Source organism: Geotrypetes seraphini, chromosome 15 (assembly GCF_902459505.1).
Source record: "Geotrypetes seraphini chromosome 15, aGeoSer1.1, whole genome shotgun sequence".
NCBI classification, from domain to species: domain Eukaryota; kingdom Metazoa; phylum Chordata; class Amphibia; order Gymnophiona; family Dermophiidae; genus Geotrypetes; species Geotrypetes seraphini.
The window spans coordinates 52,241,942-52,264,582 of record NC_047098.1 but is presented as its reverse complement, the minus strand read 5'-3'; the positions used below and the strand labels follow the sequence as shown (position 1 = coordinate 52,264,582).

The 22,641-nt window shown below is 43.6% G+C and overlaps 1 protein-coding gene across 6 annotated transcripts in view; it reads left to right on the top strand.

Annotated features, from left to right (window-relative positions):
- Window positions 1-22,641, top strand: part of MSI2 (musashi RNA binding protein 2) — a 756,883-nt gene that overhangs the window by 360,257 nt on the left and 373,985 nt on the right. For all 6 annotated transcript variants that reach the window (XM_033922616.1, XM_033922615.1, XM_033922619.1 and 3 more), the window contains one exon: window positions 5,003-5,051. In XM_033922616.1, coding sequence (XP_033778507.1) covers window positions 5,003-5,051 — 49 coding nt within the window. The remainder of the gene's footprint in view (window positions 1-5,002; window positions 5,052-22,641) is intronic.

The following is a 22,641-nucleotide window of genomic DNA, read 5'->3' as shown; positions in this document are numbered from 1 at the left end:
ACAAAATAGACTACACAAACACTATACGCTGGATCAGGGGTGGGCAACTCCGGTCCTCAAGGGCCGGAATCCAGTCAGGTTTTCAGGATTTCCCCAATGAATATGCATTGAAAGCAGTGCATGCAAACAGATCTCATGCATTGGGGAAATCCTGAAAACCCGACTGTATTCCGGCCCTCGAGAAACGGAGTTGACCACCCCTGTGCTGGATGGATGAAATAAACTGCACACACATTCTATACACTGCATGTATCGAACACAAAATACAACACATACTTCACACCCTTGATAAACAATTAATACCTCTCCTTCATATAACTTATATAAAGTGTACCATCCCCCATAACATATCATATTGAAAATGCATCCATACACACTCTGTTCTCACCATACACCAAATGCACACCTTGTAGGTCATACACAGAACTCACCATACAAAATACATTATAGAAAAAACCCACACAGTCAAACCTAAGGGTTAATAGACTGACAATCAGGAGAGCCAGGAAGCGGGCTCGGATAGATTTCATTTGTTAGGAAAGAAGGGAAAAAAGGCTCTTGTTTTTGCTTACATCAGGGGTTCTTGCCAGTTACCTTTTCTCTGCCCCTTATTTCTCCTTGAAGAGCGCTCACACAGGGCCACTTGTGTTCTGAGTGGCTGAGAACCGTGAGAAAAAGGCCCTGTGTTTGAGATCAGACCCTCCCCTCCCGCACACCCTTTCACTCTCCTTGATTCTTCAAGTTTCAGTTCTCCTTGTTATACCACATTTCCATACCCTTGATAAGTTTCCTGAATTACTGAGAATGGCAGGGTTTGTTTTTTTTTTTATTTTATTTTGTTCTATTTTATAGGGGTTCCCCCCCCCACACACTTTAAAGCCAAGCTAGGTTCACATTGGTTTTTTCCTTTCATGTCACTCTCCAGTGCTCAGATCTTTCATTTCTTCCTTTCTTTTTTTTTTTGCAAAGTGTTAATAGAAAAAAAAAAAAATCTTTTTTTTCTGTGCATGTATGTTTGGTATTCAGGAGGTACCGAGACCGTCATTGTGCAGAAGGACTATGGTGAATTAGAATCTATTTTTCCTAGTACAATAGCTGTCCCAAAGGAAATGGAGAGAGAAGGGTGGGATGGTGATGTCTGAAAGGGCTTGGCAGAGGTAAAATGTTGAGACCAGAGGAAATAGAAAGAAAGATACCACCAATGGGGTATTGTTAAAGCACACAATTAATCAGATAGGTGGAGTACCTTGCAGTGTCCTTTCAGCAAGATTAATTGTTGCGGGCATATTTTTTTAAAGTGGTAGTGCTGTTTTTCTGTTGGCTTTTCATTCCTAATGAAATCCTGGGAAGGCCCCTCAAGCTGTTTTGCCACCCAACTGGCCTTCTAGGAGTGTCTGGCCTTAATCTTCAGGGATCACAGACTGGCCTTGTTTCTGGGATCTCTGCAGGAATGTTTGGAAGGGCCTGGGTGGACCTAACAAGACAGGTTTGTTGCAATCCCCTGACCCTTGACTGCGCAGTGCACCCCCTTCTGAGTGCAATGGAGACAGCGATTCCAGGGTCTTGAGGAATTGTGTAGAAGTGGCGTTTAGGCTCTACAAAAAAATAAAAGGATTTTTAAAAGCCTGGGATAGGCACAGAGGATTCTTTAGCTGTGAAGCCCTGAGGGGAAACCCAGAGGTGAACTGGGGTCCCTGGGATTCAAGTAAACTGAGAGATGAAATGGGCATTATGTGCTGCCAGGTTCTATTATATTTCTATAACCTATCACTACAGCGACTGGCCTGTCGGTGGAATGGTTTAAAATGGAGAGAAAAAAAAAACCCTGGGGTGCAAATATATTTTTTAAAAAACCCATGTGGACAGCACTGTTTATCTATTCAAAGTGTACATTTCAATAGGATAAGTGACACCTGTCTGCAATAAAATTATTATTTTCAGCATATAAAAGAGGTGAATGAAGAATAAGACCAAATCCATGCTGAGTTTTTTTTTCCCCCCCTTTAGATCTTGGGTGGCATGCAGCAGTAGAAACACAAGCAGGCAAGTTAGTGGTACTGCTGCTTTAAAAGATGTTTACCACAGGACAGACTTGGTGTGCATCTCCCCAGCAAAATACCAAGAGGGTATGGGCGGGGGAGGGAGTTGAAGGGGCAGTCCAGGGGGGATCTGCGGTGCTAGGAGACAAGTGCTCTGTTAATCAGCATATGCTTCTCTTAGCTGGCATTCTGGCAGGATGGACAGAGCCAAGCGCATTAACAGGAGGACAGAACAGGAGCAGATACCATAGCGGGGGGAGGGGGGGGTGGGGGGGAGGGTGAAGATGGTGCCAGCTGGGCCTGAGAGTTGTTTGTACATTTTCCTGGTTACCTAGCTACAAAAGTAAAGCTCTTGGCAAACACGCAGTGCCAAAACAACCTGCTAAACTGGATCCGGCCACTTGTGACCTGCTGGCCTCTTGAATTTATTTAGTTTGTCTGCAGAATATGGGCCTAGTGGGCTGCATAGGGAAGGTTTGGGGAGGAGAGGGGGAGGGAGGAAGGCCAGTTATGGGGAGAAGGGACCAATTCAGCACCATCACCCACATTATGCCCACTCACTGAACTACACCAATGCCAACTTGCCACAAATCTGCATAATACCCATTTCCTACATGCTGTTATAATCTGGAGCCATATTGGATGTCAAGCCTGGGCCTAGCTCATGATCAAGGCAAAAACAAGGTTGTTAAAATGGATGCTTGTAAATAGTAGATATCTGAAATGGAGAATGACACGGGACAAATTTTTCTTCGTCCCTGCAGGAAGTCAATTTCCTCGTCCTTTCCCTGTGAGTTTTGCACCTGTCCCATTCCTGTAAGCTTTTGACTTAACCGCACAAGCCTCATACACTTATGATTTTAAAGTGTTTGAGGCTTGTTCAGATGAGGATGGAGTTTGCAGAGATGGGGCAGGGACAGGAAAAGAACTTGTCGAGACGGGGCAGGAAAATGAGCTCCCGTGGGGACGGAGAAAAATTTGTCCCCCTGTCATTCTCTAATCTGAAAGCTTTCCAGTTCTACAGGGACACACTCGTAGCTGTTAGAAGTGCCTGTACATTAGGCTGTTGTTTAACTCAGGATGGGATCTATAAGCAGCTTTTTCTTATGCAGACATGCATAGTGTGTGTGTTACAGAAAGGCCTGATCCTAGAAATATGTAAACAGGTCACACCAACACTCGATGCGCACACTCACACGCACACTGACATGGAATTATCATTCACAGAGGATGGAAGCACTGTATTTCTGCTCACGTCTGAGAGCTGTGGAGGTTTCATGAAATGATCGTCCCGTGCACTGTTGTAAGAGATGAGTCCATGGTTTGAACTGGCTCTTGGCAGATGGAGTGCTGAGAGGCCTGGTGACGTGTTTTTTGTCATTCCTATCCTAGACTGAACAAGTGAGACGCTTAAGGGAGAGAAGGTTAACTGCTCTGTGTGTTTGCTGGAACAGTTCTTTTGCTAAGTATGAAGTTCTCATGTTGCATGGTGGCTGAGGTCTCTAAGCTAGGGAAAGGGGGACTTTGGGTTTCTTCGACTCTAGGGATACTGCTTGGAACATGCCGGCCCAGAAACGATAGGCACTGCTTGCCTACCCTGTGCAGACACGTTTCTAGCACAGCTTAGCATTTACAAAACAAGGTGTGCAAATGAGGGGGCTGTGCTTGATGCATAGGTAATAGACATGATATGGTAATTTCTAGTGCACGGTTAACTTCTTCTTCCTCCACACACTGAATGGGGCTTGGCGTTTGGCCATTGTGAAATGAAATGTTTGTGCCCATCAGTCAGCTGCAAGTTCCACAGGAGAAGTCCAAGTAGCAGCATAAAAGATTGTGTGTATAGAAACAAACCAGCCAATATTCAGTGCTATTTGGCCAGCCAGAAACAGCTCCTGTTATATACTACTTATAGCCTAAGTGGTTTACATTCATATTCTCAAGCATTTTTCCCTATCTGTCCCGTGGGCTCACACGCTATTTAATGTACCTGGGACAATGGGGGATTAAGTAATTTGCCAAGGGTCACAAGGAGCAGCATGGGATTTGAACCCATAACCTTGGAGTGCTGAGGCTGTAGCTCTAACCACTGCCCCACACACTCCCTAAATAGAGCATAGACAGTTATCCGCTGATCCTCAGACCTCTCCTCGCCTCCACTATGTTCTCTAAGTCTGTCCACGAGGCTGTCTGTCTGAGTTAGACTGTAAGCTCTTCTGAGCAGGAACCATCTATTAAATGTCAAAATGTACAACGTGTGTACGCCTTTCAGCGCTATAGAAATGATAAATAGTAGAAGTAGTAGGGAGATAGGTGGCTGCCTCTTGCTGAATATCCAGGTCAGCGGCTAGCCCAGTGACCGGCTGTATTGCACAACTTAGCCAGTCATTGGCAGTATTCAGCGGCTCGCTGGCTAAGTTCAGTGGTCAGATAGACCCTCGTAAAAAAAAAAAAAAAAAACAGGTTTATCTTTGGTGCTAGGACTTAGTCAATCAGCCATTGAATATTAGCTTACCCAACTATATCTCGTCTGGTCAAAAACTTCTCCAGAAATTCAATTCTGGTCACCGATGCAGCACCGGCATTGAATTTCCAGTTTTTCCACTGATCTTGTGTTTGACCTATCCAATTTGCCAATAAACATCAACTACTCACATCTACTATCCCTTTCTACAGGGGTCCTCTGGACTTTTCCATGCTTTTCTGAATTCAGATACTGTCTGCGTGTGCGTATATGTGACTATTTTTTTCTGAAAGGAATAGCCTTGGAATTTCCCTGGGTCTGTTTATCCAATAACTGAGCAGCAGCAAAGCCGGGGGACTGGCACTGAGTCAAGGGCCAGCCTGCTGGCCGAGGAGAAACCGGTTTTCTCACCATCTTTTCTATCCGTTTTGTTGTGGCAAGCAACCAGATTACCAATATTTATCCTAACCCACATGTTGTGTCTTGTGTTTTTGTGCAGGTAGAGGACGCGATGCTTATGTTTGACAAAACTACCAACAGGCACAGAGGTAAGTAAGATTGTATCTCAAGTTGTTGAGTGTCTGGTTTGCAGCTTTGCACAGATGTTGCTCCTGGGATGAGAGCAGGGGAAGAAAACATCTCCCAATCTTAGATAGCATGAAAGAAAACTTAGCACATTCTGCCCAGTAGCTTCTGAGAATTCATCTCTGCTATTGGTAACGGCTTGTACACGATGCTAAAGGATTGTTCTTAATGTTGTTTCTAGAAGGCCCTTCACTGGTCAGGATAGAAGAGCAGGAGTGGGCAACCTCAGTCCTTGAGGGCCACAACTAAGTTGGGTTCTCAAGATTCCCATTTCTATTTGCAAATCAATCTCATACATATTCATTGTGGAAATCTAGAAAACCTGACTGAATTGTGACCCTTGAGGACCATAGGTACCTACTGCTGTCTTAAAGGATCCCAGATTTGTATAGGGTGGGTTTTGTAGAATGTGGATTCTTGTTTATATGTACATTTATGGTATTGTATGCTTTTACAAAAGTTTTATTTGCTTTTTCATGCACATTCAATGGGCTCACCACCTAGAATTGTGGATAGTAACGTTGGGTTTTAAATAGGGCTGGCTTAAAAGGAAAGTTGGTGGAGAAGTGGCTCAGAACACTGAAGACCTGCCTTGACAGCTTATTTTTCACAGAGACAGCTGTAAATTTAGATCTAGAGAGATGGTGGCATGTGGTGTCCTGTGCTCGTCGCACAGCTTTTGCACTCCTTGATTGGCATTCTGATGCCTGAAGATCCACTGGAGCTGCAGCAAAGAGGGAAAGTGTTGGAAGGAAATCCCCAGATCCTGATGGCCGAAAAACGGCAGGAACTACAGCTTTCTCCGCTCTGAAGTAGCTGCTCTGTCTGCTGTTTAGTCAGCGCCTTTGAAGCATAGAAAGCACCGGAGTGGGTGACTGCATGAGGAGATAATGGGGGGATGTGAGGGGGTGAGAGCAAGAGGCCAATGAGGACTGTATGTAGAGAGAACAGGTAAGGTGAGTGGGGAGGAGCATAAGGGGCAGAGTTTGGGGCTAGGTTTTGTTTTTCTAGGCACCTACTGAGTTAGGCGCAATTTACAAAATCTAGCCCTTAGTGCCTCCTATTTAGGCAACCTTAAATGCTGTCATGTTTAACCCAGTGTCAGCCAGTTAGCTCATACTAATGTGAACATGCCAGCTAGTTAACACTTCCACACTCATTCTCTACCCTTGACACACCTCTTCTAAAGATAATATATTTGAATTCAAGGGGCACTAACCGATTTAGCGTACGTTGAATCGGTTAGCACCCCTTGATGAATTCCCCATTCCCCACCCTTAACATAAATATACAAATAAGCCAAATATTGCAAGACATCAACACATCTTGTAACAGTCTTTCATATGTTTTAGTGATTAAAATATAAATATCGGCTGGTCTGTGTTTTGGATTCCTTCGGTGTATGTCTGTTTCTTGCATCTTCTGACATTTATAGTTCCGCCTTTATTTAGGTAGGGTTGGGGATAGGGTTCATATGCTGGTAGTTAGTGCTGTTTTAATATGGCACATTTACCTTGTAGGTTTTTAGAAGCTATTGTAGTTGGCACCACTGTGGCGGATATAAATTTATATACCTCTGAACACTACTTGAATGCTTCTTTTTATATGTCTGGAATGTTTTAAATACCCTGTTATAGAAAAAAAAAGCTAGTCAAAGACTGGTGCTTTTTCTAAGAGAGGAAAAGATCTCAGTAACCCAGAAAATAATCCAAACAGGATAAATTTAGTTTGCATCAAAATGGGTTCCGGTTTCTTTCATTGACCAAAAGCCTCTCTTTTTGACCAAATTACTATTTTTTTTTTAGTATTTGTGGTACAAGCTAGACATTTATATTCCTTGATTTTTCAATAATTTTAAAGAAATTTTACATTTCTAATTCAGAAGTTTGCTTATTTCTGCAGACAAATAAAACAAGAACTTATCTTTGTGAGCGCCTCTCAGCGTCTTCAATTCAATGAACCTATTTGCTGTTCATTCAATCCCCTGTCCCCTAAACTGAGAGACGCTCACAAAGATAAGTTCTTTTTGGATTTGTCTGCAGAAATAAGCATACTTCTGAATTAAAAATGTAAAATTTCTTAAAATTATTGAAAAATCAAAGATTAAAAATGTCTGTTTTGTACCACAAATATTAAAAAAAAAAAAAAAAATGGTAATGTTGTCAAAAAGAGAGGTTTTTGGTCAATGAAAGAAACCAGAACCCATTTTGATGCAAACTAAGTTTATCCTGTTTGGATTGTTTGTTGGGTTACTGAGAACTTTTCCTCTCTTAGAAAAAGCACCACAGTTATAATATCACATTTAAAGTTGGTTATGTTACATAGTTTAGATCTCTACATCCATTCATTGTGAGTTATAGAACCCCCCCACACACATTTTTTAGATATAAAATTTTAGTTTTTTAATTGACCATAGCATCATGTCTTGGGAGCAGTATTGCAAATGGAGGGCTGACAAGGAAATAGTGTAGGGGAGGAAATGAGAAACTGATGTCCACAGTCTGCTTATGTTTGGGCAGACTGGATGGACCGTTCGGGTCTTTATCTGCTAACATTTACTTTCTAATACAGGGGTGTCCAATGTCGGTCCTCGAGGGCCGCAGTCCAGTCGGATTTTCAGGATTTCCCCAATGAATATACATGAGGTCTATTTGCATGCACTGCTTTCATTGTATGCTAATAGATCTCATGCATATTCATTGGGGAAATCCTGAAAATCGGACTGGATTGTGGCCCTCGAGGACCGACATTGGACATCCCTGATCTAATATAATAAAGCCCTAAGCGTGCATGCGCACTCCCACCTGCGTGCGCCCATTTTCTGTGCACTGTAGGGCACCGCAGGTAGGAGTGCGCACGCGCGAGAATCCCCCCCCCCCCCCCCCGAGGTGATATAGGCCACGACGGCTGTCGGCGAATGAAGGCCGCTGCAGGCCGCAGTGGTGGCTGTAGGTGGCTTCAGGCCGCAGCGGCGGATGTCGGCGGCTGAAGGCCGCGACAACTATCAGCGGCTGCGGAGTCCTTTGCCGCCCCCCCCTTTCCTTCCCGCGGTCCCGACTAAGAACCTGGTGATTCCAGCAGGGTGTGCAGCAGTCTTCACACGCTGCTTCGGGCCCTTCTACTGCCCTGATTTGCTCTGCTGCGTCTCTGATGATGTCATCAGGGACGTGCCAGAGTAAATCAGGGCAACAGGTTCGTAGTCGGGACTGCAGGAAGGGGGGGGTGGGGGTGGCAGTGTCAGTCTTGAAACTGTACGAAGGCCAAAAGCATAGCTTGGATGAAAAGTAAGCTTCTGGTTACCAGGGCTACAGAAAGTTTGATAAGCAACTATCTTAGAATTTATTACCAAATCAGTTACTATTGAACACTTTTTCCACCATTGTCTTTTGGAATTTATTTTTGTTGTTGTGCAAAGATCTGCATTGAATTTTGCCATTAATAGTGAATAACTCACTCGGCAAAAACATATTTTGCCTGATTCATTAATTATTTTTTTTTTTTTGCTCACAGTTCAGTGCAGGCAGCATTCTAATTTTGAAACTGACTCAAGATGAATGGATTGTGGTCCCATTTTGTTTTAATAGATGGGGGAGTGTGCAGAAATTTAAGTGGATATCTTTTGGTGACTTTTTGGGAATTAAATCACTGTTTCCCTATGGCTGCGTGGGGAGCTGGCAAGGGGTGGTGGTGGACAGCCGAGGAAAAAGAAAGACAGAAAGAAAGAAAGACAGAAATACAGAAACAGGCTAAGGAGAGAGAGAGAAAGAAATAAAGACAGACACACACACATATATTCTAGCACCCGTTAATGTAACGGGCTATAAGACTAGTGTTACTATATTTTAGAGGATTAAAAACATTTTTATGGGAGGGTGAGGGTAGTAGGTGTTTGGTAAATTGTTGGATTGTATATGCTCATCTGCCCTGGGATATGAAGAACCAGGGCAAAAGTACACAGAAACTGAGAGGACAATGGCTGGAAGCTGGGGTGATATCTGTGTGGTGTGGAAAAGATTGATTAGACAGACATGATGAGCCACAGACTTTTTTTGTTTGTTTGTGTGAGGAAGCTTGTACTGTACTACCTGTGTTACATCTATCTTTTAGTGGGACTGTGAGTGTGAGGGAAGTTTGTTTTGTGCCGCCTATGTTACATCTGTCTTTTAGTGGGATTGTGTGTGTGTGAGGGAAGTTTGTTTTGTGCCGCCTATGTTACATCTGTCTTTTAGTGGGATTGTGTGTGTGTGAGGGAAGTTTGTTTTGTGCCGCCTATGTTACATCTATCTTTTAGTGAAACTGTGTGTGTGAGGGAAGTTTGTTTTGTGCCGCCTATGTTACATCTATCTTTTAGTGAAACTGTGTGTGTGAGGGGAGTTTGTTTTGTGCCGCCTATGTTAAATCTGTCTTTTAGTGGGACTGTGTGTGTGTGAGGGAAGTTTGTTTTGTGCCGCCTATGTTACATCTATCTTTTAGTGAAACTGTGTGTGTGAGGGAAGTTTGTTTTGTGCCGCCTATGTTACATCTATCTTTTAGTGAAACTGTGTGTGTGAGGGAAGTTTGTTTTGTGCCGCCTATGTTAAATCTGTCTTTTAGTGGGACTGTGTGTGTGTGAGGGAAGTTTGTTTTGTGCCGCCTATGTTACATCTATCTTTTAGTGAAACTGTGTGTGTGAGGGAAGTTTGTTTTGTGCCGCCTATGTTACATCTATCTTTTAGTGAAACTGTGTGTGTGAGGGAAGTTTGTTTTGTGCCGCCTATGTTAAATCTGTCTTTTAGTGGGACTGTGTGTGTGTGAGGGAAGTTTGTTTTGTGCCGCCTATGTTACATCTATCTTTTAGTGAAACTGTGTGTGTGAGGGAAGTTTGTTTTGTGCCGCCTATGTTACATCTATCTTTTAGTGAAACTGTGTGTGTGAGGGAAGTTTGTTTTGTGCCGCCTATGTTAAATCTGTCTTTTAGTGGGACTGTGTGTGTGTGAGGGAAGTTTGTTTTGTGCCGCCTATGTTACATCTATCTTTTAGTGAAACTGTGTGTGTGAGGGAAGTTTGTTTTGTGCCGCCTATGTTACATCTATCTTTTAGTGAAACTGTGTGTGTGAGGGAAGTTTGTTTTGTGCCGCCTATGTTAAATCTGTCTTTTAGTGGGACTGTGTGTGTGTGAGGGAAGTTTGTTTTGTGCCGCCTATGTTACATCTATCTTTTAGTGAAACTGTGTGTGTGAGGGAAGTTTGTTTTGTGCCGCCTATGTTACATCTATCTTTTAGTGAAACTGTGTGTGTGAGGGAAGTTTGTTTTGTGCCGCCTATGTTAAATCTGTCTTTTAGTGGGACTGTGTGTGTGTGAGGGAAGTTTGTTTTGTGCCGCCTATGTTACATCTATCTTTTAGTGAAACTGTGTGTGTGAGGGAAGTTTGTTTTGTGCCGCCTATGTTACATCTATCTTTTAGTGAAACTGTGTGTGTGAGGGAAGTTTGTTTTGTGCCGCCTATGTTAAATCTGTCTTTTAGTGGGACTGTGTGTGTGTGAGGGAAGTTTGTTTTGTGCCGCCTATGTTACATCTATCTTTTAGTGAAACTGTGTGTGTGAGGGAAGTTTGTTTTGTGCCGCCTATGTTACATCTATCTTTTAGTGAAACTGTGTGTGTGAGGGAAGTTTGTTTTGTGCCGCCTATGTTAAATCTGTCTTTTAGTGGGGGACTGTGTGTATGAAAATGCTAAGGCACTCAGTGAGTGGTACATCTTGGTAAGTGCTGTTCCTATCCCAAGTCTACTGAACATTGACTCCTAATTTTGTACCTGGCAATGGAGGGTTAAGCCTCCCCAAGATCACAAGTGGGATTTGAGCCCTGATTTCCCTATTTTTCATCCTGTTGCTTTGCCTGCTAGGCTACAGATTTGTCTGTTTTTGTCATAAAATCTAGTCTTAACTCATTTTAGCCAATATACAAGCCTAACATTTCCCAGGAAACTATACAAAATGTCCCCAAACCCCATCTTTTACTTCTGACTTAAACAACGTGTGGGAAAATACAGTAACAACTGGTTTTAAAAAGAATTTTGGAGGAAAATAGAGTCTGAAAGGTCTTAATGAATAAATCACAGGAATCCCAGAGCCCCGGAGGAACATCCATCTCTTTTCTTTTTTGTTGTTGTGTGATGGATTTTATTACAGTGACTAGATCATGTTTGACAGATGAGCTGTTAACACAGGAGACAGCTTTTCTTTGGGTCCTGAGAAATGGGCTCCCTTTTGTGATGTCCTTGTAACCAAGACCAGTTCCCCACCTGTGCTTAAAGCCGGTTCATCTCTGCACCCTTTTGTGATAAGCAAATTGGGGAAGGGCAACCCCCTTTAAGTGTGTTCCCATTTTTATTTTTATTTTCCGCCAGGGAGAGATTCATTATGGGCTCCTGTTCTTCTTGGCTTTGGTTGTCAGTTGCTGTCTGGTACTTGTCAGACAGAGGACTGCACCCAGGAGTGGGGTCAGCACCTTTTTGGGGAAGTCCCTGGTTCTGCTTCCATTTCCCCTCTGTCTTCTGACCTGTCCCTGTATAGCAGGGATGTCAAATGTTGGTCCTCGAGGGCCGCAATCCAGTCGGGTTTTCAGGATTTCCCCAGTGAATATGCTTGAGATCTATTAGCATACAATGAAAGTAGTGCATGCAAATAGATTGCATGCATATTCATTGGGAAAATCCTGAAAACCCGACTGAATTGCGGCCCTTAAGAACTGACATTTGACACCCCTGCTGTATAGTCTGATTACCAGAGAGGAGCACTTCACCCTCAACTATCTTTATTAAATATTACATAAATCCTGCAGAATTTGTGCCTAGACTGAAGACACAGACACTAGCGGGTGTAAATGTGTTCACATACATTTTGCATGATAGTGAATATTTTATAAATCAAGGGTAAATTGTGACTCCATCCAAACTCCTCCCCCTGAGCATAGTAAATGGTCCACCCAGTCTGCCCAGTCACTTTCATTTTCAGAGCATTATTGAATCAACAATCCAATAGCATTACAACATTTTATTCATTAACTTCCAATAAAATGTTGTCTCTGGTTACCAGATGTCCGGGAAAACCGGACATGTCTTCTTTTTAGAGAACCGTTTGGGTGCCCAGCAGGATTTCCAAAACCCGAGCACTTTGTCTGGGTTTTGGAAAGCCCCGAGCTTGGAGCTGCGTCTAGAGGGCCTGTGCGGATGTTGGCGTGATGACATCACATGCATTTGTGTATGCGTGTCGTGCATGCGTGCCGATGTTCGCACATGCATGGAAGTCCACCAGAAGTGGCCCTGAGCTTGAGGAAGGAGAAGTGAGGTTCAGCTGGGGATGGGGCGGGATGTGGACAGGTGTCTTTTTTTTTTTTTTTTTTTTAAGAAGAAATGTAGTAACCCTAATGAAGTCTTCCCCTTCCCCAATGAGATATACAAGATCCTCGCTCATATGATATGAATATGGTATAAAATACTTATTCCTGATCCGTTCATGCCATTTTCAGGGATTAGACTAAAAAAGTCTGCCCTACACTGACCCTATTTCCCAGCTATTGGAGTTGTCTGAAGTACATCTACTGTACAGATGCATGTTTGCCTCCACCCCACATGCATTTAAATGTGACTTAATTTTTATGATACTATTTACCTGCAAAAATGCTTTATAAAATTACCCTCTTGATGTCTGAATTCAAGAGGGCCTGGGATAGGCATGTGGGATCTCTCAGAGAAAGAAAGAAATAATGGTTACTGTGGATGGGCAGACTAGGTGGGCCATTTGGCCTTTATCTGTCATGTTTCTATGTTTCTATCTAAAAGGAGTGTGCTAAACTCCATAGAACTAAATTCACCCATAGGTAAGATCTGTTTGTATGTTGCCTTCTAGGCTAATTTGCATATGAGTTCAGGTAGAAAAAATAATTATTTTTGCATGAAATTATGTGCACATGAAGTGAACCTCTTGGACTGTGCACCCTCTAACCGAGGGGGCCTTCCTACTTCACCTGAGTTGAATGGCTTCAGTGGCTGTTTAGAAAGGCTGGTAATTCAAATCCCAGAGACCTCTGCTTGCAGGGACGGCATGAGACCGAACAAAATGTAAATTTTCTCTGTCAGAGGTGACCTGGATTTGCCCGGCTTGGGATGACCTTTGCCATAAACAGAGAGTCACACTGCAAGGTGTTTTTATTCTCCTCATTATTACCACTAGTACTTTTTATGAGCAGGGACTGTGTGTTTTGCACTTGATTCTGGTTTAATCTCACTGGGTGACAGCTGGGGACACGGAGAAGACAGGGAAGGGCACCTAGCTCAGGGTTTTGTCAGTATAGCAGGAGAGGATTTGATAACCCATGTTGAACTCCCCCCCCCCCCCCACCACCCCCAGCGCCATCCTGGTGAGAAAATATTGGTAAATTAGCTGGGTTCTTGAAAAATAGCTTATGTAGCGGACTCAATGCTTCTTTGCCTTCACCTTAGAAACACCCTGCGCATAGCACCTGCACTACACACATTAGGATGCTGGGCTGTATAAAGAGAGGTGTAGCTAATAAAAGGAAAAAGGTGTTGATGCCCCTGTACAGGTCATTGGTGAGGCCCCACTTGGAGTATTGTGTTCAGTTTTGGAGACCGTATCTGGCGAAGGACGTAAGAAGACTTGAGGCGGCCCAGAGGAGGGCGACGAAAATGATAGGAGGCTTGCGCCTGAAGATGTATGAGAAGAGACTGGAAGCCTTGAATATGTATACGCTAGAGGAAAGGAGAGACAGGGGAGATATGATTCAGACGTTCAAATACTTGAAGGGTATTAACGTAGAACAAAATCTTTTCCAGAGAAAGGAAAATGGTAAAACCAGAGGACATAATTTGAAGTTGAGGGGTGGTAGATTCAAGAGCAATTTTAGAAAATTCTACTTTACGGAGAGAGTGGTTGATGCCTGGAATGCGCTCCCGAGAGAGGTGGTGGAGAGGAAAACGGTGACTGAGTTCAAAAAAGCATGGGATGAACACAGAGGATCTAGAATCAGAAAATAATATTAAATATTGAATTAAGGCCAGTACTGGGCAGATTTGCATGTTCTGTATCTATATATGGCCGTTTGGGGGGAGGATGGGATGGAGAGAGCTTCAGTGGCTGGGAGGGTTTAAATGGGATGGAGTAGGTTTTGACGGAGATTTCGGCTGTTGGAACCCAAGCACAGTACCGGGTAGAGCTATGGATTCTTGTCCAGAAATAGCTAAGAAGAAAAATTTTAAAAAAATTTAAATTGAATCAGGTTGGGTAGACTGGATGGACCATTCGGGTCTTTATCTGCCGTCATCTACTATGTTACTATTCTTGAAGGGTTGCATATCCACATAGCCGTGAGCTGACCCTTCTTCCAGTTCTGCCACAATACAATGCTCTGGGAAATAATTATGATTTTTTTTTCTTACAAATTAAGGGATTAAGAAATTGGGATGGGGCATGAACCATCCATGGGGAAAGTTTATATTTACTGAGAGTGTCTATACCGCTATTAATGATTGGGGAATCAATTCAGAGCGGTTTAACTATAGCTTCTGTACTGAAATACACGGAGCTATGTGGTGGTGTTACAATACAGAGTTATTAATATTGGCATGATTATAAACATAAAAACTCACTTGTATACCGCAAATACCGTTAAGTTCTATGCTGTTCACAGAGATTAGCAATACAAATGAATGAACAACCAGTACCTAACTGGCACGTTGATCATCCTACTTATATACACGTTTATACCAAATCAATCGTCCTACGTATACATTTCCCCCTCCGTATTCGCAGGGGTTAGGGGCAGAGCTAGCCCGCGAATATAAAAAAACCGCAAATAACCAGTTCTGCCCCTAACCCCCCGCTTCCCCTGGCTATTTTAAGCCCTGAAAGCTCCTCCTTAAGCCTTACCTGATGGACTAGCGGGTTTTCGTGGCAGGAGCGATCTTTCCCACGCTCCTGCCCCGTGCAGATCGCTCACAGGAAATGGCTGCCTTGAGCTCCCGCAGTATCTCGAGCCATTTCCTGTGAGCGATCTGTGCGGGGCAGGAGTGTGGGAAGATCGCTCCTGCCCCGAAAACCTGCTAGACCACCAGGTAAGACTTAAGTTTCAAGTTTATTAAAAGATTTTTTTAAACCGCTTAATCAGGTTTCTAAGCGGTGTACAATATAAAATTACATAAAAACATATTAAAACTGGGGATACTGGATAAAATCCAAGTGTCATAATAAAGCACTGATAAGACGTATAGACCTACTTCAAACAATGGGAAATTGGGGAAGAACTACAATCGTTAAAGAAAAGTGCAACAAAAAAGGGAAAATACAATAGGTTAGGGTATAAAGTAATAATTTTGATTTAATTTTTTTGTCCTTAAGAGGACAGTTGTTGTCCAAAAGCATCCTGGAACAGGGCTTAAAATAGCCTGAAAAATGAAAATGCATTTTTTGGTTTAAAACAGCGAATCCGTAGATACGGAATTTGCGAATACGGACGGGGGAAGTGTATACACATATAATACTAGGTTTACTATTGCAGCTAAATCCACTATATTTACACACCTCCTAAGGAGATTGACCATTTCAACTAAGTATAATCTATTTACATGCATCCCTGAAAGTTCTAGTTTCATCTCGCTGTCAACTTCATCATTTCAATTGAAGTAGTCTGAGAAAAGGATAGTCTTTATCCCTTTCTTGAAATTTCCGGTATTCTTTTCTAGTTTTAATTCCTTTGGAAAGACATTCCACCATATTGGGGCCATTACCGAGAACATTCTTGCCCTGGTGCTTTGATATCTTTGAAGGAGGGGATTTGCAGTAAGGACTCTTGGCTCGAACGCAGAGCGCGTAGGAGTTTATGGTTTTGTAGTCTGGCTGCTAGGTATTGCGGTTCGGAGAGGTGAGCAGTGTTGTGCGTCAGCAATAAGATTTTGAATCTCACCCTGCTCTCAATCAGGAGCCAGTGTAACTCTTTTAGAAAAGGGGTGGTACTTGTCTGTCTCGATTTACCTAGCAAAAACCTTGCTGCGGTGTTTTGTACTGTTTGGATCTGTCTGATCATGTATTTCAGTTTACCCAGCAGGGTTCCATTGCAGTAATCAAAGATTGTGAGTACCAGGGATATGACTACATTGGACATTGCTCGGTGGGAGAGGTTGGGTTTTAGTGACAGTTCTCTAACCCATATTAACATAGTAGATGACGGCAGATAAAGACCTGAATGGTCCATCCAGTCTGCCCAACCCAGTAGAATTTGCTAAAAGCATTTTTGACTCTGCGCTGGATGGTTTCACAATGTGGGTGTGGAGACTATCTCAAGAGGTCTCCTAGAGTTTAGCATTAGAGAATGACACGGGGACAAATTTTTCCCCAACTCAATTTCCCTGTCCCGTCCCTGTGAGTTTTGTCACTGTCTTTGTCCCTGCCCCATTCCTGGAAGCTCTGCCTTAACCGCACAAGCCTTGAACACTTATGATTTTAAAGTGTTTGAGGCTTGTGCAGATGAGGAGAGAACGTGCAGGAATAGGGCAAGGACAGGAAAAGAACTCACGGAGACGCTGCCTGGCTGGTCCGGAACTTCCTCTCCAACTTCAGAATTGACGTTGGGAAGAAGGCTTCTGGGCAGCAAGAAGCAGTGGCTGCGACGGACTGGGGGGGGGGTTGAGTCAGCGCTGGCGGGAGGCAGGATTTAGCATGACAGGGAGGGGAAGCGATTGCTGGTCCATTGTGCCCGCGCACAGCTTTGGGTCGCTGTCCCTGAAAATGGGACAGTTCATCATCCTGAAACGGTGGGTTGGGACAACGGGGCAGTCGGTCCAATAACGGGACGGTCCCGTTGAAAATGGGACGTATGGTCACTTTAAGTATGAAGGAGACTTGTAAGATCAGAATGGAAGTCCAGTCTGAAGCAGATCTGAACAGTCCAGCATGAGTGCTGAAGTCCTGCACTGAAGAATGGTTATACACCAACCTTCTCCCTTCCCTCTGCTTAGTTGAGAATTGATCTTCCATACAGGCTGCACCATTATACTTGAGTTCCTTGTAAAGAATAAACTATGGCCCCGATATTCTTGCCCAGAAATAGCTAAGAAGAAAACATTAAAAAATTTAAATTGAATTAGGTTGGGCAGACTGGATGGACCATTCGGGTCTCTATCTGCTGTCATCTACTATGTTACTATGTTACTATGATATTCTGGAGTCTTCACCCGGATGTGGTAGGGGCTTTGACACGCAGCTCCTGATTGGTGAGGCTCGACTTTAGTGCAGGAAGAGGCGGTTAGAGCGTACTGCGAGTGATTTCCTTCACTCACCAGCACTCCGGCTGCTCTCTCCTGTCTCCCCCGTTTTTCAACATTACATAGAAACATAGAAGATGACGGCAGAAAAGGGCCATAGCCCATCAAGTCTGCCCACTCTAACGACCCCACCCCCTTGAATTTACCCCCCTAGAGATACCACATTCGCGGGGGTTCCGTTCGCAAATATCGGGGGAGTACTGTATATAAGACATTGTATTGTATTGTTATCGTCATGATAACCCAAAGCCCTTTTGAAGATGCTAAACATCGATTTGGCAGCTTGGTATGGGAAAGCAGTGAGCGTTCGGGTGGAGGGGAATCTCTCCTGGTCAGCAGCACCGATCCAGTCAGGAGACGCTTCTACCGTGTAAGTGCTGCTGAGTATTGGAGGGGGCTCAAATATCCTCTTCTCTCATCCCCTTGTGGCTTTTCCTCTTCTCCAGCCTCTACTCTGCTTTCCCTCTCTCCTCTAACCATTTTTTTTGTTTCCTTCTGTTCATCTTTCTTTTTCCCTATCCTCTCTCCTTTCTCCTCTCGTCACTTGTTCAGGTGCTCTTTGCTAAAGAATTGGGAGTTCTTTTATGAAGCTGCGGCAAAAAGTGGACTTAGCTCGCTTTTGTTTGGGTTTTTCCTGTGTGTTAAGGCCATTTTTGCTTTAGCTGTAAAATGGCTGATATTTAATTTGTTGTATTAGTGGCCGCGCACTAATGTTTCCATTAGCACACGATCATGAATAAAAAAATAAAATAACCGCGTGAGCACTTACTGTCATCCATTTTGTAGACAGCTTGATAGCTCTTTCTCGATTCTGTGGGTGGGGTGCATGGCCATTCTTAGATGGTGGAGCGATTTGTCTGGTTAATTCTGATAATAAACTAGACTCCTCCATGCTAACTAGTTACACGACCCTCAGCAATCAGCATCCAACTTCTTAGAGGGACAAGTGGCGGTCAGCCACACGAGATCGAGCAAAGGCAGGTCTGTAGATGCCTGGGGCTGCATGCGTGCTACACTGAACGGATCAGCATGTGTCTACCCTTTGTCGACATTTGCGGGCAACCTACTGAACGCCGTTCGTGATAGGGATCAGGGATTGCAGTTATTTCCCATGAACGAGGAATTCCCAGTAAGTGTGGGTCATAAGCTTGCGTTAAGTCAATATGGAACGTTGCGTTAATAGGGTTTTGCGTTGCACGTTCTTGTATCCTAGAAATGCCGACTCCTGATGCAGGCGGATGGCCGAAATATGATCATGTCGAGTCATTGAGTTGCTTTAGATGTTTGAATTGGTTTGGATGATTACTGCAGGCTAACAAGGCTAACATGGCACTTATTATAAGGAATCCTGAGCACATCCCAAAGTATACCATTTTCAGAACATAAGAACTGCAATCTCCGGATCAGACCTTCGGTCCATCAAGTCCGGCGATCTTCACACGCGGAGGCCCAGCCAGGTGTACACTTGGCGTAATTTTAGTCACCCATATCCCTCTATGCCTCTTGTAAGGAGATGTGCATCTAGTTTGCTTTTAAATCCTAGAACGGTGGATTCCGCAATAACCTCCTCTGGGAGAGTATTCCAGGTGTCCACCACTCGTTGCGTGAAGCAGAACTTCCTGATATTTCTCCTGGACTTGTCGCCCCTTAGCTTCAGTCCATGTCCTCTTGTCCGTGCCACATTGGACATTTTTCCTATTTTGTTGATTCCTTTCAGTGTTTTGAAAGTCTCGATCATATCCCCTTGCAGTCTCCTTTTCTCAAGGGAGAACAATCCCAGTCTCTTAAGTCGTTCCTCGTATTCCAAGTTCTCCATACCTTTTATTAGCTTTGTTGCTCGTCTCTGCACCCTCTCCAGCAGTTTTATATCCTCCTTTAGGTTGAGAGACCAATTTTGGACACAGTATTCCAGGTGTGGTCTGACCATTGCCCTATAAAACGGCATTATAACTGTCTTCGATCTACTCATGATTCCTTTCTTTATCATGCCTAACATTCTATTTGCTTTCTTTGCCGCTGCCGCGCATTGTGCCGACGGTTTCAGGGTCTCCTATCTATCAGTACACCCAGGTCCTTTTCCTGTTCGCTCTTACCCTTGTTCGCTAGGTACACATTGGCACCTAACTCAGTTTAATAAGGGGGCCCCTGAGATGACTGCAGGAATTGCTAATGAGCCTTAAGCGACTGGAGGTTATTCCTGCCTGATGTCTGCCTCAATAGATGGTGGTGGGGGGGTTATACTCAGGGCTGCTCCCCCATTTAATACAGGAGGTAGGCAGGCTTATATAGCGCATCACTGATAGCTAACTTTCTGAGGTGTAATATTGATTGTAATGTTTATGGTGATCTGAATTAAGCCCTTTTTCATCTTAATGAGCCTCTTTGCATGCATTTGGATGTGAAATAGCTCATTAATTTTTTTGTTGTACATTGCACAGACCTAAGCAATAGCATGCACTGATGTGTATTTAATTCATTTAGCACCTCTTAATGACGCACCTTATTGAGCATCATTGGTTTGGTTACCTTTCTTTTACAGAGTTCAGGTTGAAATATTGGTCATGGCATTCGGTGTTCTTTACATAGGCTGTGATCTGCTTCCTTTTCGATACTTTAGTCCTCCATATGCCACCGAGTGTGTTCTTTCACACGGCAGCAGTCTTTTGACTTTCTCTTCTCCTTATCAGGCATGTCAGAATTGTATGCACTGCACAGGCTAGATTTTACCCCCTCTCCTTTGAATGTGATGCCCCATCAGCTTTGCTTGGAGATATCTTTGAAGAGGTTTAAGGAGGAAATTAAAGCACATTTGTTTTCTCAGGCCCTGGAGTCCTGAATGAGATGTTCTGGCGCTGCAAGGTTAGTACTGGTCAGTGCTATAGGCCATAGGGGAGTCGAGGGCAGTGCGGGCGCAAGGGAGGCAGGGGCTCCAAAATTGTGTTCTGCCCATTGTTTTCCCTGTTTGGTTGTGACTCAGTGGATGGGATAGGAGCTCAAGGGAGTGTGTCTCACAGGGTGCATTTCTAGCTTGGGACAGTCCTTGGTCCAGGGGGCCTGGGCTCCCCACCTTGAGCTCAGGACTCCCTCAAAACCGCAGCATTGTCTGTTGCTACGGGAGGCAGGGATCCACCAAGCCCCACCAGTGGAAGAAGTCTAATCTAATCTAATCTTTGGTTTATATACCAGGTCATCTCCCAGTGCAGCTCGACTCGGTTCACATATAATTAAGACTAGAGTACATAGCAGAAAACATAGGTGAAGGAAGAACTAATTAAAAACTAAAGTACATTAGAAAAGCATAAGAAAAATAACTATAATATTATCATTTTGTTGAGGCTGTAATTAAACCATTTAAAAATTGTGAGAACAACAAAGTTTTCAGGAATTTACGAAATAATTGCAGCTGGCCTAATGGAGTCAGGAGTTCATTCCAGATCTCTACAAACTTGAAAACAAAAGATTGACTGAGCTTCCCAGCAGATTTAATTCCCTTAAAGCAGGGGTGTCACAGTCCCTCCTCGAGGGCCGCAATCCAGTTGGGTTTTCAGTATTTCCCCAATGAATATGCATGAGATCTATTTGCATGCACTGCTTTCATTGTATGCTAATAGATCTCATGCATATTCATTGGGGAAATACTGAAAACCTGACTGGATTGCGGCCCTCGAGGAGGGACTGTGACACCCCTGCCTTAAAGGAAGGGAAGGCTAACTTATATCTTTGTGTGTTTCTCAAATGGCAAAGTCTAAGGGTATTCCAACATAAGGGGACAAAAGGATCAACTATTCCATAGAGAAGCTTGAAGATTATGCATGCGCATTTAAACTAGATCCTAAAGCGAACTGGGAGCCAGTGAAGCTTTATCAATAACGGGGAAACATGATCATACTTTCATTTCCCAAAAATGAGCTTAGCTGCAGTATTCTGCATTAACTGAAGTTGTTTTAGACTGCTCTGCTTAATGCCGGTCATCTTTTGGTGGCCAGAAACTTCCAAGACTTGCAACTGACCACAATTTCCATGAGCCATCCAATGCTGGGGTCTCCCATGCATGCTCCATTTTCATGCATGTGTGAAAAAAGCGGGAGAACAGGATTTGCACAGTGGTGGCCTATGGAAAATGCCACTCGCTGCAAATTTTGGAGGTTTCTGTTCTGCTGGAGGGGAGGACATAAGAACATAAGAATTGCTGCTGCTGGGTCAGACCAGTGGTCCATCGCGCCCAGCAGTCCGCTCACGCGGCAGCCGCCAGGTCAAAGACCTGTGCTCTAACTGAGACCGGCCCTACCTGCGTTCGCTCTGGTTCAGCAGGAACTTGTCCAACCTTGTCTTGAATCCCCGGAGCTCGTTTTAACTTATAACAGACTCTGGAAGAGTATTCCAGTTCTCCACCACTCTCTGGTTGAAGAAAAACTTCCTTACGTTTGTACGGAATCTATCCCCTTTTAACTTTATTGAGTGCCCTCTCGTTCTTTCTACCTTGGAGAGGGTGAACAACCTGTCTTTATCTACTAAGTCTATTCCCTTCATTATCTTGAATGTTTTGATCATGTCTCCTCTCAGTCTCCTCTTTTCAAGGGAGAACAGGCCCAGCTTCCCTAATCTCTCACTGTATTTATGAGCGGAATCCTTATATTTACCATATACTACTAATCATTTCTATAACACTACTCTACGTATGTAGCTTACAACCTAGTCCAGACAAACTTGACAAGGTGGTGCCATCCATACACTGTGCTCAGGAAGGAGAATTACAGAAGGAAATGGATAAGACAGATATTGGTGCTTAGCAAGTGGGTTGGAATTGGGAGTTGAAAGCATCTTTAAAGAAGTGGGCTTTGAGCCTGGATCTGAAGACTGCCATATAATGTAAATTTTTATTTTGAAACTGGAGTCAGAGTAGGTCCATTTTTACCTACTTCAACCCTATCCATAATTGTTTCTATCTATGACTCTACAGCCCTGCTTTAAAGGCCTGTTTTACGGTTTTGTTTATTGCCGTTGAAATACCACCTTTCAAGGGGTTAAACTGGCAAAGTGGTGTACATTAAGTTAACAACATAAAGCAAAACAAGGGTACGTTGTCATCTTTAGGTACATTTTGATAGGAAGTTCCCCCGGTAGACTCAACTTTTTCATCTAACTAATTTGGCAATATTAATCTTGCTTCTCATAATATAACCCTTCTTGCTATAAGCTGCTATGATACCCTGATGAAAATTGCAGGATATAAGAAA